This window comes from Nelumbo lutea, chromosome 6, assembly GCF_056320005.1.
Source record: "Nelumbo lutea isolate HS-2025 chromosome 6, American lotus-T2T, whole genome shotgun sequence".
Lineage (NCBI taxonomy): Eukaryota > Viridiplantae > Streptophyta > Magnoliopsida > Proteales > Nelumbonaceae > Nelumbo > Nelumbo lutea.
The window spans coordinates 36,221,377-36,240,429 of record NC_142689.1 but is presented as its reverse complement, the minus strand read 5'-3'; the positions used below and the strand labels follow the sequence as shown (position 1 = coordinate 36,240,429).

At 46.0% G+C, this 19,053-nt stretch overlaps 1 protein-coding gene across 1 annotated transcript; it reads left to right on the top strand.

Moving 5' to 3' along the window:
• The first annotated feature begins 12,211 nt into the window (after window positions 1-12,211).
• LOC148848544 (transcription factor bHLH94-like) lies at window positions 12,212-15,653 on the top strand. Its single transcript, XM_088952440.1, has 3 exons — window positions 12,212-13,023; window positions 14,113-14,523; window positions 15,342-15,653. The coding sequence occupies exons 1-3, from the start codon at window positions 12,586-12,588 to the stop codon at window positions 15,438-15,440; spliced, it is 948 nt and encodes a 315-aa protein (XP_088808566.1). The 5' UTR covers window positions 12,212-12,585; the 3' UTR covers window positions 15,441-15,653.
• The last annotated feature ends 3,400 nt before the right edge of the window (window positions 15,654-19,053 follow it).

Sequence of the window (19,053 nt, the reverse complement as noted above, 5' to 3'; positions counted from 1 at the left end):
AAGGATCTTTGGTAACTCAACTTTGAGTGGGTTATGTTGTAACTCACTCAAAAGAGCTCATGAACGCGCGTCCTCTACAGGAAGAAAGCTATTTATCTTGAAAGACACTTCACATTCCACGGAATCGTCATTGTAGCCTTTGTTATTATCAATAGGGTTAGGGAATGAAGCGGCCCACTTGGCTGCGTACATTGGTTTTCAGGCCCCAGGAATGTTGATTTCTTGCCCTCTTCCGTGCTGTCTGATGTGATTTCTAGAGACAATAATGCTTGTGGAAGTGGTTCTGAGAGGCAACCTACCTGAGTCAGGTCTTGTCATCTAATCAGCCGATGAATTTTGTAGTTTTCTTTTTTATTTTTTTTTTGACTGTTTTTCTCTTTTCTTTAATGGATTTCTCTTAATTTGCTCTTATTAAATTAAAGCGAAACTTTAATTTGTAAGCATTCTTTAATCAATCAACATAAGATGGTAATTTTAAACTAATCAAAATTGATATTTGCACCACAATGCCATAAAGTTAAACAATATTAAGTGGTGGTTCAATCAAATATCAATTATCGACCAAGATCGTTACAGTTTTCTAACGTGACCGAGACCATATATGGGCGAAAAATATATAAGTAGCGAGCCACGAAGCAAGCTCGGGTGACATCGGTGGGTGAAAGCTGGTCCAGCAATCAGCTGGGTTCAAGCCCAAGCATACGATCAGGTAAGTGAGAAAAGCCAGCCCCAAGAAAAAATTTCAAGCGTTAATTATTAAAAAGCATGGTTTTTAAAAATGAACCGGTGACTGAACCGGTTAGAGGTTCGGTTACCAATTCGAATTGTCCGACTGACAAAAAAATTAAAAAATTTAAAAAATTTAAAAAATTGAAAAATGGTCAAAACCGTTCTAGTGGTTCGAATGATTAATCGGCCGATTCAAAGGTTTATTGACCAAAATCTACGGTTTTGGAGGAAAATAGAACCGATCAGATGATCGATTTCTGGTTTTTTTGGTCCGACCGTCTGGTCTGGTCCGATTTTAAAAATAGTGTTAAAAAGAAAAACAAGAGACAAAGAAGACAAGTTTATACAGAATTAATACATATGTGCAATTGGGTCCGGGTCAGCCAAATGCCAATCGGAAAAAGAGTTGAAGGTCAGATTAGGGATAGGATTGAAGTTGATGAAGGAAGATTTGGCCCGACCTCGTAATTACGCAACACGTGGCAAAGGCAACAGCTCGGCACAACAACGCACCCAAGGCGCGAGCACCAAAGGGAGGAACCAACGGTCCGAACTCCCTACCAGCGGTCCAAACTCCCTACCAACGGTCCAAACTCGCTACCAGTAGTTCAAACTCCCTACCAGGAGCCCGAACTCCCTACAAGGAGCCCGAACTCTCCCTTAGGCCCCGAACCAAACACAAAGGGCAATAACCCGAACTGGCCTGCCCCATGACAGCTCAGGACACACCTCTATCCGAACTCAAGACTTCACCTCGCTCACCACGCCTGATACTGAGGAAGTTCATATCCAGGGGCGGCGTACCTGATTGACTCGGGATCTAACGCTTGACAGCCGCACTTCAAATGGCCACCTGCCATCGCCACCTGCCACCGCCATCTCTAGTTACAAAGACGGCTCTGACAAGGAGCAATGGCGGTTCTGTCCCAACAGAAGGGATGACACCCGGACTGTCAAAGCACAGAAGTAATCATAACTGACCTAACAGAAGCCTCGGAGTGAGTGTGCGAAGTGGTTATAAAAGGCTCCCTACCCCCCAAGAACAAGGTATGTGAACTTTGCGCCATCTGGTTTTATCTTGCCTTTGAGAGAATACTAACTTGAGCTTCGGAGCAATCTCACCGGGTTCCCCCCGAAGTTCCCTCATCTTCTCCATTTCAGGTTTCCTGTAGCTCCGTTCAGAGGCAAGGCCATTGACAGCTAGGACTGGCCGGATTACGCACCATCAATTGGCGTTGTCTGTGGGAACGCTTCTAAAAGTCTCCCTCTAAAACTCTCATAACCTCCTCTTCTTCCAAAAAACTCCAAGACCCATGGCTTCTTCTAGCATTGCCGGACGTGGCACAGAAGCGAACACCACCAGGGAACGACTCCAAGTCCCCGTGGTGTGCATCGGACAGTTCACCATCCCCCTTCCAGTGGATGGGATCCCCAACTTGAATGCGCCACAAGCAGTGGCACCCCTAAACCTTCCTGCCCTGAACATCCCTCTTCCACTCCCTATCGAAACAACTTTTGTTGAACTAACTACTATCCCCCTGGCGACCCGCCAGAACCAGTTCGACGACCTGATCCAATGCATGTGGGCAATGCAAGCCCAAATGCAACAGTTCTAGCAGCATCAACTCCAGCAGCACCAAGTACTATGCCATCTCTCTCAACATCACTATCAGCAGCAATTCCCTCATCTACCCCTGAACCAGTCACTACTTCCACCTCGACACCCTGCTTCGAAGCCGGTTAAGGCCTCCCCTCAGGGTGGACGCCCTCACTGAGGAGAAGCCTCCCAACTCCAGAACCCCCCTAAGAACCCTCCAAAGAGGTCGAAGACAAAAGAACCGATCTTTTTCACGGAAGATGACGCGCAAGGTGTCCACTACCCCCACGATGACGCGCTTGTCATAAAACTAATGATCAGGGACTTCGAAGTCAAGCGCGTACTTGTGAATTCAGGTAGTTCGGCGGACATCCTCTTCAAGTCAGCATTTGACTAGCTACAGTTGCAGAGAAGCGAGCTGAAGCCCGTAAACACTCCTCTGGTGGGCTTCAGCGGAGAGGAAGTCAGGCCCCTTGAGAAGATAACAGTACTTGTGGAAGTCGGCACATGGCCTTGCACGATCAAACTCAACCACGATTTCCTGGTGGTCGCGACCCCCTCCCCATACAATGCCATAATAGGATGGCCAATTACGCATATTCTGCGGGCAGTGGTCTCCACCTACTATTTGGCAATGAAGTTCCCCATAGACTTCGGTGTAGGAGTAGCGCGGGGCGAGCAGCTTGAGTCCCACAAGTGTTATGTTGCCGCCCTAAAGGGAAAAACCAAGGTAGCCAACGACCTCGAGCTGGAGCGGCCTACGGAGCAGGGCGAGGAACGAGCTTCACCCACAAAGGAAACGATCGCGATCCCGACCTCGGCTACGGATTCGGCTCGAATGCTACAGATCGGTGCTTCCATCAAGGAGCCTCTACGAACCAAACTAGTGAGTTTCTTACTTCAAATTTTAGATATTTTTGCATGGTCTGCGGCCGATATGCCCGGTATTGACCCTGGCCTTATAACTCACAAACTTAGTACTGACCCTGTAGTTAGACCCATTAGTTAGAAGAAATGCAACTTAGCCCCAAAACGCTGGAGGGCGGTCGACGAGGAGGTCAAAAAGCTCATCGCAACAGACTTCATAAGGGAAGTCCATTACCCGAGCTGGGTAGCCAACTCGGTACTGGTGAAAAAGGCAAATGACAAGTGGCGCATGTGCGTCGGCTACACCGACCTAAACCGATCTTGCCCAAAAGATTGCTTCCCCCTCCCCAGAATTGACCGCCTAGTGGACGCGACCTCGGGACATGAGTTGCTAAGCTTCTTGGATGCCTACTCAGGATACAACCAAATTAGGATGGACTAGTCTAATGAGGAAAAAACCAGCTTCATAACCGAGTTCAGCCTGTACTGCTACAAGGTCATGCCCTTTGGACTGAAGAATGTTGGGGCGACCTTCCAAAGACTTGTAAATAAGCTGTTTCGGCCATTAATTGGTGCATAAATAGAATGTTATGTAGATGACATGGTCATCAAGATGCAGTTCTCACAGGAATTAATACAAGACTTAGATTCTATCTTCCAAATTCTGCATCAATTTAGCATGAAACTGAACCCCAACAAATGTGTCTTCGGTGTCACCTCGGGTAAGTTCCTAGGGTACATTGTCAATCGACGCGGTATTGAGGCCAACCCGGACAAGATAAAGGCCATCCTAGATATGAGACCACCTCGAAAAGTAAAAGAAGTTCAGAGGCTAAACGACTGCATAGCCGCTCTGAGCCGCTTCATGTCCAAATCAGCAGACCGTTGTCTGCCTTTCTTTAAGGCAATCAAAGGCAAAAGGTTCGAATGGACCCGAGACTGCCAGCTAGCGTTCGACGAACTAAAGAGCTACCTTGCTACTGTGCCAACCTTAGCCAGGCCCGAGGAGGGCGAGGTCTTAGAACTGTACATCTTGGCAAGCTACGGGGTGGTCAGTTCGGTACTAATAAAAGAAGTAGATCGGGTCCAACGGCCTGTCTATTATGTTAGTAAAATTCTGTAGGGAGCAGAGACGAGATACCCACATATAGAAAAGTTAGCATACGCACTGGTAATTGCAGCTCGGAAACTCTGACCATATTTCCAGACTCACACCGTCATCGTCTTGACTAGCAAACCCCCGAGGCAAGTCTTACTCAAGTCCGAGGTTTCTGGTTGGCTGACGAAGTGGGCCATCGAGCTCAGCGAGTATGACCTCCAATATAAACCACGAACTATCATTAAGGCCCAAGCCTTAACTGATTTTATCGCCGAGTGCACGTTCAGCCTCGAAGCCCATGGGTCGATTGAGCTTGAGATCCCCAGTTCGGGTGAACCCGGAGCTCCCAAACCAATAGAGTCTGAATCCCGTAAAGTAGCAGCCAGTGTAGCATCTCTCCTGGTTAGGCCAAACGAAAACTAGGATGAGGAGCCCTGGATCCTTCACGTAGATGGCTCCTCGAACCAGCAGGGCAGGGAGGCTGGAATAGTCCTATGCGGCCCAGGTGGTACGAAATTGGAATACGCACTACGCTTTGAGTTCGCAGCATCCAACAATGAGGCGGAGTACAAGGGACTGATAGCCGGGCTGAACCTAGCGCAAAAGGTAAGAGCAAAGCACATAGTTATCTGTAGTGATTCCCAGCTCGTGGTCAACCAGGTTACAGGCGAATACGAAGCACGTGAGTTCTCTATGATCGCATACTTGGCAAAAGTAAAGGAGGCTCTACTCAATTTCCAGTCACACTTCATTAGGCAAATCCCGAGGTCAGAGAACACTAAGGCCGAAGCCCTATCCCGGTTAGCCAGCACGAGTAACAACCCCATGAGAACCGTGTACATAGAGGACTTACCTCGGCCTAGCATTCTCGGTGGGGCAGAGGAGGTCGCTCCCGTCCTTGAAGCAGAGCCGAGCTGGGTCGACTCACGAGCTTCTTGCTAGATGGAACCCTCCCTGCGGACCACAATGCAGCTAAGAGGGTGCAGCGCCAGGCAGCCAAATACATCATAGTAAACGAACGATTGTACCAACGGTCCTACACACTCCCCTACCTGCGTTGCTTGCAACCTACCGAAGCCGAGCTCGTACTTTGTGACACTCATGAAAGTCTATGCGGCGGACACCTAGGGGGTAGAGCCCTCACCCAAAAGGCACTTCGACAAGGATACTACTGGCCAACGATGAAGGCAAAAGCTGTCGACCTCGTCAGAAAATGCGATAAGTGTCAGAAGCATGCCAATATCCACCATCAGCCTGCTGCCGACCTCAAGTACCTCACCAGTCCATGGCCCTTTGCATAATGGGGCATCGACCTCTTGGGGCCATTCCCGCCACCAACAGGTGGGAGAAAGTTCCTAGTGGTGGCAGTAGATTACTTCACAAAGTGGATAGAAGCTGAACCTCTGGCAACAGTTACAGCCCGAAACATACAAAACTTCTTTTGGAAGAACATAGTATGTCATTTCGGGCTACCTCGGGTGCTGATCTCCGACAACGGCAAGCAGTTCGAGGATATCAAGTTCCAAGAATGGTGCCAAAATATGGGAATTCATCAGAACTTCACATCGGTCGCACACCCGTAGGCAAACGGTCAGACAAAAGTAATGAACAGAGCCATCCTCCACGGACTGAAAGCACGACTAGACCGAGCTAAAGGATTGTGGGTGGATGAGTTATCGAGTGTTCTATGGGCTCACCAAACTACAAAAAAAGCCGCCATGGGAGAGACCCTCTTTAACCTCACCTATGGCACTAAAGCGGTAATCCTAACGGAAATCGAAATACTTACACTACGACTAGAATCATATGACGATCAGACAAACGAAGACGAGTTACGCACTAACCTCGACCTACTAGATGAGGTAAGAGACCTCGCGCACATCCGGACAGCGGCCTACCAGCAAAAAGTAGCTCAGTACTACAATGCCAAAGTAAAGAAGCGGAGCTTCCGCATCGGTAACCTGGTTCTCCATAAGATCGTGGTGCCCGAACCCGGCGTGGGCAAACTTGGACCAAATTGGGAAGGGCCCTACAGAGTAAAGAGAGCGCTCGAGGGGGCATACGAGCTCGAATCTTTAGAGGGCAAACAAGTACCCTGAGCATGGAACATCGTCAACTTAAGGTAATACTACCTATAGACTGCCAAGCGAAGTGGACGAAATCGCTACCAAAGCCCAAGGGCTAGGATGCCAAGCTAACGAAGGAACCTCGGCATAGGCAAGCAAAGAAAAGTGTCAGCCAAAGGCTTAGGCAAAGCGGAGAATTGAAGTATTAAACATCAAAACAGGTCGTGCGAGTGTAGTAACCCAGGCAAGAAACAGATCGGGCATATGATCAGTTCGGAAAATTTGGTCAATTCGGGAGAAAGAACAACCAACACTTAACCAAAAGAAAAGTCATTCCATTTCAAAATAAGGGAGTGTACATTTCGAAAAAAAAAATTCATTTCACAGGCCCGGAGCTACTTCTTCATTATTAGAAGCCACTTCAACAATACCCGAAGGTCCTGCCTTGCCCTTGGAATCTAGGTCATTATCAGCAGCGTTGGCCATCTCTTGAGTTATGCGCGAAGTGGACATGGCATTGATATCGAGCTCGGGGTACGTGTTCCGGATCATCCACCGACTCAGTTTAAAACCCCTTCTGTACGAGTCCACCATCAGGTCATCAAAGTGTGGCGAGGCGATGTACTCATCGATGACCTTCTTCTTGGCATCTTTGATGCCTTGAGAAAAGATCTGCGTCCTCTCCCTAATATCCTCCTGAAGGTATTCAACCTGATGCTACAGATCCAGCCTCAAGTCTGCCATGTGCTTCACAACAACCCCCATGGCCTCGGCATCTCTCTAAGACCTCATCTGCCTGGCCATAGCAGCGCGAACAGCCGCCTCAGCAGCACAAGCAGCCGCCTCAGTAGCTTGGGAAGTCGCCTCGGTAGCACGGAAAACCTCTTTAGTAGTTCGTGCCTGCCTCGAGCTCCTCTCCACCTGGGCCGCCAAGGCATGGATAGAAGAGTTCACCTACCAAAAGGAAAGAACAAGTGAGTAAGAGAACGACAGCAAGAGTGATAAAAGCAAAGAAGCCCGATAAGAAATCTGACTCACCACCATAGCATGAGTGGCAGCACGACAGGCTACTTGGTTCAAAGGAAGATCAGTCCACACCGCGACCTCCTCAGGGGAGGTGGCTTCCCTACTCTTCTAAAGAGCGTAGTTCGGCGACAACACGCTCCTGAATTCCCCTTGGGCTCCCGAGCCTGAGAGCCCAACTCGCGTATAAGCGGACCCAGAGTAAGCGGGAGCACTAGAGTAGGCGGGAGCCCCCGTGTGAGTAGTCTCGGCATAAAGAGCCCCTGCCGCTTCTTGCATTGGAAGAACCACCTGGACTCCCTGGGTGGATCCTCTGATGGGTAGTCTGGTATCTGAGGCTCCGCATCTTGGGGCAGCTCGGCATGAGTTCACTTGGCGACTCACTTCCTCCTCTTCATGCCTTGAAACAGGTGCCCACCGCGAGTCCTTTCTGAGTCCTTCACACCTGTAAAATAGAGTTCGACATCAGAAAAAATGAAAGAACAAAGCAAGACAAGAAACCTCTAAGCAAGGAACCTACCCGAACTCAAGCTGGCCGCAATGTGCTTGGCCTCCGTTAGATACTGATGGCATTTTAGCCCTAGCTGTGCCCATTGCCAGAGGCCCTTCACTGTCTCTTTATCAAGCGTAACACCGGAGTCAGGGGCGACCATCCCCCACCCAATCTGAAACGGCCACCCTAGTACACTTCGCACCCCGAAGTAGTCTCGCTTCCACGTCGGGACCTTGTTGGGAAGTTCATGTAAGAGCTTAAAACCCGGGCGAGGAGACAGGTAATACGCCCGCCTACGCTCGGGAAGGGGACCCGCTTGTTTCTTAAGCATTAAAATAGAAGAAAATATCTCCAAGTCTAAAGGAAAGCCTTGTTTGCAAAATAGGGAGATTGTCCCCACCAAGTTACGAATGGAGTTCGGGTGAAGCTGGCCAACAGTAATGCCAAAGTGATTCTTGACCTCGACGAGAAGGGGTGGAAAGGCAGTCGCAGCCCCACAGCGAGCTGCTCCCGGAATATCACGATCTCTTCAGGACCGTGTTCCCAAGGAAAGCTACCCGAATGTATGAAGTATGCGTACTCCCCAGGCAAGTTGTAATAGGTAATAAGGGATTGGAGACCCTTAGGCGTCATGGTCGAGGGACCAAACCTGTCTAAAATCTGACATCGACGAGAGGTAGACGTCAAACTGCCCGAGGCGGCTCGGCCTACGGGTTCAAACTCTTCCTCAAGTTCTACCTCAGGTTCGCTAAGGCCGTCGGGGGATGCAACTCGGTTCATAGAACCTGCATCAGACCCACTTGAAGAACCGTCTAAGCTATCCGAGCTAGACATCGAGGAGAAAAGATGAATTCCAGGAAAGTACTCACCCGGAAAAAGGTTTGAACAGACTACGGGAACTGGAACACGAGCAAAAAACCTTGAAGGCAAACTAAAAGCCTGGACGCGAGCTGAAACTCGGACGCGAGCTCAAGAAGCAAAGCGCAGAAGTGACAAAGCGATTGGGATCCCCCACTATTTATACCCACAATAACCAAGAACCAACAGTGCAGATCAAAGCCAATCCGATGGCCCACAGTCGTGTTGACCGCATGTCCCCTGAGACCGAGATGTGATTGGTGCACGTCTTTCTGAAATTGACAAAACACCGGTGAACGTCTTTCTGAAACTGACAGAACGACAACATACGTCTTTCTGAGACTGACAGAATGCCAGTGCACGTCTCCTCGCATTACAAACGGCAGCGACACATTTTTTCAAATTCGAAAAGACCCGCTGTCACGTCTCCTAATGGCATGCTTTTTTGAAATTTGAAATAAGCGCACACCGCCACGTCTGTCAGCATTTGTAGGCAGGTTGGCACGTTTTTCGCCTTTTGGGCGCTCTAGAAACCCAAAGAACCATGACAACGCACCTCGCGCTATCGAAATTCGAAGTACGGGACAAATCCACCTGCCACCTCGCGAACTCCCCGCGCCAGGGCAAGACCCTTAGCACAAGGAGTGGGGGGCAATTGATGAAGGAAGATTTGGCCCGACCTCGTAATTACGCAACACGTGGCAAAAGCAACAGCTCGACACAACAGTGCACCCAAGGCGCGAGCACCAAAGGGAGGAACCAACGGTCCAAACTCCCTACCAGTGGTCTGAACTCCCTACCAGCAGTCCGAACTCCCTACTAGGAGCCCGAACTCCCTACAAGGAGCCCGAACTCTCCCTTAGGCCCCGAACCAAACTGGCCTGCCCCATGACAGTTCGGAACACACCTCTATCCGAACTCAAGACTTCACCTCGCTCACCACTCCAGCACTTCGTGTCCAGGATGCCGAACTGAACAGTCGTACCATGCCTGACACCGAGGAAGTTCGTATCCATGGGCGGTGCACCTGACTGACTTGGGATCTGATGCTTGATAGCCGCACTTCAAATGGCTACCTGCCACGGCCACTTGCCACCGCCATCTTCAATTATAGAGACGGCTCCGACAAGGAGTAGTGGTGGTTCTGTCCCAGCAGAAGGGATGACACCCAGACTGGCAAAGCACAGAAGTAATCATACTCGACCTGACAGAAGCCTCGGAGTAAGTGCGTGAAGTGGTTATAAAAGGCTCCCTTCCCCCCAAGAACAAGGTATGTGAATTTTGCGCCATCTTGTTTTATCTTGCCTTTGAGAGAAAAATAACTTGAGCTTCGGAGTAATCTCACCGGGTTCCCCCCGGAGTTCCCTCATCTTCTCCGTTTCAGGTTCCTTGTAGCTCCGTTCAGAGGCAAAGCTGTTGACAGCTAGGACCGACCGGATTGCGCACCATCAGAAGTGTTGGGTAGTATGACCCAATTCAAACAACCGAGTTCGCACTGCCTAACTTGTACCCTTATCCCTAATATAAGAAGCAAAGAAATTTTTAGACCTTACTCCACCCAATTTGGTAGAGGTGTAATCTGGCCATGCTGCCCATGGCCCGACACAACAGATTGTGCGCACGACACCACTGAGAGGGTCATGCCAATATTATATATATATACTAATTATATAATATATTAATATGTATAATTTTATTTTCAATTTTATGAAATTATTTTATATATAAACAATGTTGTATATATCAAAATTCATATAAAATAAAATTTAAAGATTATTTTTATTTTTTGCCTATTTTTTAATTTATGTTAAAATTTTCATTATTTTTTTTAATTTTTAAAAGAATATGACTTGACTGAGTTTGTGGCCCGGCCTAACCCAAAGCTCGGCCCATGGCACGGTACGGACCCGTGCAAACTAACTCCCCAAAATATCCTAAGGAAGAGAAACATGGTCCAACTTGGCTTGTGGGCCAGCACAGAATGGTCCGCACCTTGCATGGGCCTCATGCAGACTGGGCCGTGCCATGACGGTCCAATATTGCCTGATTTACACTTCTACAACCCGACCTGACTTGCCCCTCTCTATCTGATGGTCCAAAAGGCAATGGGACCATGAGACAAGTCCATGGTATGGTCCCCAAACATATATGGAAGTGCATGATATGTTCTAATGGGCATACATGATACATGCATCTACCCATATTTATCATCAAACTCGAGAAATACAATGTATGTACATATGCTAGGCCGATGTTGCAGTTACAATGGGGAAGGAGGTAGTATAGTACCCAACAAAGTAACAGCCAAAGAAAGCTATCTATTATCCCAACAGGGTGGAGAGTGGCTATTAAATAGTAGGGAAAAGGATGAGTAGAGGAAGGAACTTGGGCTTGAATGTGGATGATTGCTATGATGTAGTTTTCGAGGGGAAGCTGGTTGGTCACATGGATTCGCCTGCAGGAGGGTCTGACAGCTCGGACCATGGACCAAATTCGACCACCTCACCAGTCACCCTTCTTACAGCCGTCCTTATCAACCCATAAAGAAATCACTCTCAATGTTCATAACCGGTTCAACCTTTTTGATCGTTTGTTTATAGTTCAACAATTTCCCAAGCCCCCAGATAGAATTTCCACTTTTCTTTTTAGTTTTTAGCCCATCGGGAATATCACTGTTTACACAACAAGATAAATGCAATTTTCTGGGTTGGGGTGGTGAGATGCTGCGTTATGATGTGTTTGAATTTTCACTGGATGCAGCCAGAGCCAGTGATGCTTTTATTCTTATTTACTAATTTCTTCTATCAATCATGGTGACTTGACACCGATCATGTTGTTGTTGCAGTTTTCATAGAAGCATGAAATGATGTAGACTGTAGTAGATTAGAGATTGATAACTAGTTAATTGGGTCGGGATCAGATGTAACTAATATTGTAATGGGTTGGCCTCAATTCATGAGCGATGTTGAAGCTTTGATCTCTCTCTCTCTCAATGAAATTGTATTCTGATATTCTCTCTACCTAATTACTTATTTTAATTCTGGTTATGTATTGGATGGGTAAGGGTTGTTTTTGTTGGGACATGGGTAATAAAGTTTCTGTGCTTGAAAACATGAATGAATGACTAAACCAACACACCGCTAATTAATAAGGATGCAGAGAATGTAATCAAATCAAACAGTTGGATTCATCTAACTGGTATGACCCTTGGGTAGAGATAGTAATGTGTGGAGATGGTTGTCTAACTGTTATTGGATAAAATCAACTTCTATGAATTGCAGATACATGGTATATTTTCTCTTTTAATTATTTATATTTGTGAGAATCCAGGGTACGTGGGACAGTGATTTCTTGCCAGCCCAAGAAATGATTTAATTGTGAAGAGTAGCTTTTACCAGCTTGTTTTCTTGTTTTTATGCATATTTCTATATAGATTTTGGGTCCCCACCTTCAAGTCCAGAGACTGTCTCAGTGTTGACAGGATCTATGAAATTGGGAAACCAAAACCCAAAAGGGTGATGGGAACCTCTTCTTTTTTTTTTTCCTCACTTTTTGAAGCAGAAAAGCACAACTCCTTTTACTGGCTCTCTCACGTGCACCCTCTATCATCTCTCTCTCTCTCTCTCTCTCTCATCCTACCCTAACACTCTGACCTTTCTCTCCTCTTCTCACTTCTCATCAATCTTCATATCTCCTCATCACTCCCCACTTCATTCATACCTCTCTCTTCGTTACCCATAAAAAGTTGGTTTTCTACTAAATTTCTGTAGTCTCTTTCAAGATCATTAGTCAAGAGAGAGTTATTTGAAGTGTGTGATTAATTAGTAGAGTGAGTGAGAGCTATTTGAAGGCAATGGCACTAGAGGCACTTTCATCCAATGATCTCTCCAACTTCATCACCTATGACGCCTTATGTTCTGCTCAGCACTACAGCCATGCTCCTCCTTTAGATACAAGTTCGGTCGAGGACAAAATCATCTGTGACGGGGTCAATAAGAGCCTGCATTTCGGTCGTTTCCGACCACCGGAACTCCACCCCACTTCCGAGGAGTCTTCTCCCATGATGCGCCGGAACCTCCTGGCATTAGAAACCGCCGACGGAAGGCCGAATTCAGCCACAACTACACAGGGCCGAAAGAAGAGAAGAAGAAGGCCGAAGGTTTGCAAGAATAAAGAAGAAGCAGAGACACAAAGGATGACACACATCGCTGTTGAACGAAACCGCCGGAAACAGATGAACGAGCACCTTGCTGTTCTACGCTCTTTGATGCCAGAGTCCTACATACAAAGGGTATCGCATCCTTAGTCCTTCTCATATTCTCTCTCTCTCCGTTGAATTATGTTCTCCGGTATATATTCTAGTTTCATTTTATTAATACTCTCTCTTTTTCTTTTCTACCAAGTTTAATTTTCATCTGATGACCACCTAATCCTAATCTTGTCTGTCCTTTGAGTTTTGAGCCTATGAGAGGCTTATCCTGTACATGAATGGATGAAAATCAAATTATAATACATCCCTTTCCATTTTCAGGTTAATATTAATAATTAAAAATGTGAAATGTTTCATGCAGTCATGACATTGTGTGATGAGTTTTTCCATTTTATATTGAACGAGTGCATGCATGATGGTTGTTGGGGCAGCAGTTCAGGAGTCTTGGTAAGAAGAGAAAGTATTGGAGAAACGGAATTCAGAAATTGAGCTTTGGATTTGGAATCCCAACCTGGAAGTTTGGGCCTTTTTTGATTGTTGCTCATGATCAGTAGCTAGCTAGACTGAAAATGTGTACCAATTACTTTGTGGGTTTGTGTCCTCATTTTCAAGTGATCCAACATAATTACATGACGGTATTGTATATATATAATGTAGCAGTTGATTAGACTATAAAATCATATATGTTACAGTTTATTATATTTAATAATAACTGGTACGTCAAGCTTGGAATATATATGCATTACAACTACAGAACTAGGTAGTAGAATTAGTAAAATATATATATACTTCAGTCCTTCAGTCGTGGTCAAGTATATCTACTCAATCTCTTCAGTGGGTTATTTTTTTAATGTGTTTCACTTACTCATTTATGTACCTTGTGCTGACTGACTGCTTCTGAACTAATGAGAAAGGGGACTGATGAAAATTTTCTTTTCAGTTCCTTTACCATTTCTTTAATCAGCTTTACATTTGATTTGATACAGTCTTATTGAAATAAGACATCGCAGAAGTCCATAAATAAATAGTATATAGGGTTAACAGGTTTTTTTAACAAATTAAAAGGGTCATTAATTAGGGAACTTTTTTATAATGATCAGTATCAAGACCGTAAACTCTGAGAAGAAGAAAGGAATCTCTTAGCTTATTGTAAATTGGGTTTTGGTGTAGGGTGACCAAGCTTCCATAGTGGGTGGCGCTATAGAGTTTGTGAAGGAGCTTGAGCAACTCCTACAGTTCCTTGAAGTCCAAAAGCGCCTACTGCAACAAAAAGGACCCCTGAAAAGCAGCAGCAGCAACAACAGCAGCAACTTTTTCCCACCTCCCTTCTCGCAGTTCTTCACCTACCCTCAGTACTCTTGGTGCCAAGCGCCAAGAGAGTACCCACAAGAGAACAGATCGTCTGTCGCGGATATCGAGGTTACATTGATTGAGACCCACGCCAACCTCCGAGTCCTCACGCAGCGCAGACCCAGGCAGCTCTTAAAAATGGTCCTCGGGTTCCAGACTCTCCGCCTCACTATCCTTCACCTCAATGTCTCCACCTTAGATTCCTTTGTTCTCTATTCCTTCAGCGTCAAGGTATGTATATATATGATGAATGTGCTTGATGATGTCTGCATTTGTTCATGTATTTGCAGAATTTATGTCTATATATATTCACCATCTGGAGATGTCATAGAGACTTGATCAGAGCAATTTGCAATAGTTTGGGTTTTAGTGTAGGAAATTTCCAAACACAGAGAGGAACCAGAGTACCATTGAAGTGGTTGAGGCTTATAGCATCCACCAAAAGATAGAAAAATTAGCCTGGATAGGTAGGAGTAAGAGATTAGAGAGAGGATTCATTAATTAAATACCCAATCTGAATTGGGAATGTTAGAGAATAAAACTTATCCGGGGACTTCACCTAATGGCTTAAGCTTTTAGGTTGATCAGTTCTTTGAGATGGTATTAGAGTTCGTGTTTGTTCACACTTTTGCGTGAGGAATTGGGCATGTTAAAAGAATAGAAACCTATTCAGAGACCTCACCTAATATTGATTAAGTATTTATGTTGAAGGTGTTAGATAATAAACTAGGATGGAATCAAGGAATAGAAATAGTGAGAGAGAGAGGGAAAGAACTAATGGCCTCAGTAGTGACTAGTGAGTAGTAACAGATCCAAAGAAGGAGCTCTTGTCAGTTTATACGTGTGGTAGTTTACCAGTCTCCATCATCCTCGTAGAAAAAGAAGGTGACAGGGTAGATGATGTTGATACATCAAAAGAGATGTTTCAACCTCTTTTACAACATTTTTCATCTTCTGGTAGTGATCCTCCTTTGTGGCAACACCCTAAATTTGGATGGGTTTGGCTTTTGGGCGCCTAGAATTCTGATTAATGAACATTCTCATTGCAGGTGGAGGAAGGATGCCACCTGACATCAGTAGACGACATAGCCAGCGCTGTGCACCACATGCTCAGAATGATTAACGACGAAGCTGCTCTAGCCTGCTGAGAGAGAGAGAGAGAGAGAGAGAGCGCAAAATTAAACACACCACGATACGTACCCTTGGAACTGAAGCATAATCACGAAAATGCCTCCCCTTTTCTTGTTCAAAATTCCCCAGAAGTTGACCAAGTGTTGAATTAATTACTAGTTTTCATTCGTCTTGTATGTAGCAAAGCGATCGATGGTCATATATATATAGTTGTGTTTGATTGTTAATAACTCTTTTTCTACTATTTAAGATCGAAATTACACGAATGAGCAACTAGACTAAGTCGACAGCAAATTAAAGATCAATTACCAGGGCAAACTCTAGTGCTGAAATTTAATTTTCTATATTCCTCACACCCGTTAGATTCAATGTTTTAATTTTCTTGTAAATAAGCATAGGAAGATCCCAAATTGCTATTTGAAACAATTAATTGTAATCGAGAAATAATATGTAATTATGTTATTGATTTTAAGAACATTGATGATGACATTGAGACAAGAATAAAAGAAGTCATCATTCGCAGAAGGTTACTTTTCTTGCAGTAAATGAGAAAAAGAAGAATTTGAGTACTGCAAGATAATTAGAAGCTATTAATGGAGAGGAAGAGGATAAACCTGGTGTTTTTCTTAACTTAGAAGGAATTAATGTAATTTTTTTTTTACAATTAGAAATTAAAGCTGAATAGTGAGAACTGTATGAAAGTATTGCAATAAGATGTGAATGGTAGAGGACCAGACCAACCTATTCGCCGGCATCTGACTTGAAAATTAGAGAGTAAGACCATTTTCCTACAATTAGCACTCAGTTTATAGAAGATGTTTGTTTTTCATAGCCTTTCTTGCAAGCAGCCATGCACCATGGAAAATCTATTTCCAAGAAATGATTTGTTTTCCTTGTTTATCTACAATCTAAACAGAGCATCTTTGCCTTATTCCAAACTGTTGCTGTTAAGGATGGGGCCAAGGGCAACAAGATAACTTCACTTCTGGCCAAGGCTAATGAGTCCAACCTAAGAGTAAGAGGAGAGCATACGTCAGAGGCCCTAGGTGTTATTCCAGGGGTGAAGACTCCAACGGTCAAGTTAGCCAAGTGCTTAAGAGGGGTCAGATCAGGGTTGAGACGAGGACTTGGACTTAGACAATATCACTTGAGAGCAGGAAAGCTAGAGAGCAAGAATAAACAAGATGGATTTACCTTAAGCTAGGCACCCCTTTTTATGCTTGACCTTGCCATGGAGTGGTTAGGGGCAATTAGACTTGAATGGCTAGAATCTAATCCCGATGCCACATGGCACAATCCAGGGCCTTTCTATATGCACCTATATTACTTGCCCCCCACTCTTGAGGCCGTAGTGGTCGAGGTCGACTGGTGTATTGAACGAAGAAATTCGCTTCAGCTGAAGAGAGTATTACAATGCTTCTAGGATGGCGCATTGGGAAAAAGCCTTAGCTTGGTTGAAGAGAGCGTTATACAGAGGCGTGGAGGCATCGGCCACAGCTTGCTGAGAGCTCTACTTGTTCATCTTGTGGCAACTGTTTCCTTGTTGACTTTGCCTCTTTAGAGAATCAAAGTGGGTCGAGAGTGCAAGACCATACCTGACACGGGTGTGAGGCATCCACGCCCGTCGGTCATGCCCTAAATGGGTGTCATCGTGGATCTATGCGCGGGAGGGGCATCGGTGTCAATCGAGCATGGCCATGTGCAAGACGAGTGATGGGTCGCCCGGTTTGGGTCGCTCTTGACTTGGAGTCAACGGGCAGATCGACTAATCTCTTCGGCGTCGCTTTGCATTCCTGAGGTCGATGCCACATGGCAAGCGTCGGTTCGGGCTATTAGGTCGGCAGCTTTGCGGTCATTGGTTGAGGCAACTCCATACCATTTGCTTGCTTCTTCTTGTATTTCAACAAATCTCAGCCACTAACCAGCCAATCCCTTAGTCTTCTTACTCAAACTCAGCTCTTTAGGTAAAGGACTTCTCTTGGAACCATGTCATACTCAGGTTTTGGTCCTGAGTGTTACGATCTTCCTAACTTAACTAACACCAATGCTCCTTTTTCCACCTCGTCTAGTAATGAGGATATTGGCAGTGAATCGACAACTCCCTCGGGCACCTAGAGTCCAGGTACTGAGGGAGATAATCACCCCTGGAGGTGTCGAGTGCGACCGGCGGGGCAGGTAGTCTCCCAATGAAAGTATTGTCTTTACGAGGCCAAGGGAAGACATCATAGGGAATGCCTTAGCACATCCTAAAGTGGTTGAGTCGAAGGAAGCTACGGATCCGACTCCTGAGGAACTAGCCGAGACTGAAGGCCGAGGTGTGACGTTGATGTGTTATCCGCCCTTTGACTTGGTCAATGAGCTAAGTAAGGAGCAAGTGAAGGCTCTTACTAAGGTGTACCATATTCCCAGGGGTTATAGGATTAGAATCCCTAGCGTCAATGATAGGTTATGGTGGCCAGTCCAGGGGGAGGAGTGTTTGCCCGAGCACTACCTCTACTTTGGCCTCCAATTCCCTATTTCTCTGCTTTTCTCCGAGTTCCTTAACTATTACAATATCTCCCTAAGTCAATTAGCTTCGAACGTCATTAGGACCATTATAGTCGTGCTGGTGATGGCCTGCCTCCGAGGTGTGTACGTTACTGTGAACATCTTTCGAGGTATGTTCTCCATGAGAAAGCATCCAGTTGGGGTAGGCTTGTGGTACTTCTAGGGCCGATGGGGAAGAGTAGTGGACAACCCGTTATTATTTGTCCACAACTAGAAAAGTATTTCTTCGTGTCTTGTCCAGAGGTATGGCCCTTCTGATCTGACTGAGGGAGGCCAGATATCTTGGCCAAGAAGATAAGGCCATATAATTATGATGAGGAGTCGGACGTGATTACCCGGATTCAGTTTACGGGGACAATTCGCACCTAGCTCTTGGTAGCGGAGGGAGCTTTGGTGTGGGCTGGTCTCAGCCCCGCCCGCCTCGATATGGGCACTCTTGTCGTTGGCTATTTTCATTGTCTTCCTTCTTCATTTTGTCACTGTTGTAACATGTTTCATGTTGTACTTTAGAGATGGATGGTGGCATCAAGGAGCACATCGTGCAGATGGCGTAGTCCACCAAGAGAGACTTGGGTGAGTGGCCATCGAAAAGGCCCGCCCCAAAGGAATCGCCTCGGAAAAAGGCTCCTGCTGAGATCGAGAGAAGAAGGGAGGCTACACCCAAGAGACCTGTTGAGGTCCCCGAACTTCCAAGGGGGAAGCGGTTGGTGGTGAAAGACCACCAAGCCGAGGGCATTGCTAGGGGTTCTCGGTAGTCCAAGCCCTACTCTTCTAACCTCTACGACATGTCATTAGCGGCTCGTAAAATCTTCCACCCTAGCTAGAGTGTCTGGGAGGGCAACACCCATAGCACCCTGGGGGTCAACCGAGCCCTAGTGACCAGGATACTCCCGGTAGGGGATAGGTAGTCCTAAACCCAAGTGACCATCCAGGTGGCAAAGGACACCTTGTTGGATCGGCTGGCTGAGGTAAAGCTTCTTCTCTTTATACTTAGTCAATTTGTTCTTTGCTTTGCTTTTTCAACTAACGATCGCTTGTTCTTTGCAAACGTCTTCCACTACTGTCGGCCTATGCAACAAAGTG

Bases quoted from the DNA above. Each gene is read 5' to 3' on its own strand.
- LOC148848544 (XM_088952440.1), top strand. From the start codon at position 12,586: ATGGCACTAGAGGCACTTTCATCCAATGATCTCTCCAACTTCATCACC. The intron at 13,024-14,112 runs GTATCGCATCCT...GTTTTGGTGTAG, and splicing joins CAGAGTCCTACATACAAAGG to GGTGACCAAGCTTCCATAGT. The intron at 14,524-15,341 runs GTATGTATATAT...TTCTCATTGCAG, and splicing joins TCTATTCCTTCAGCGTCAAG to GTGGAGGAAGGATGCCACCT.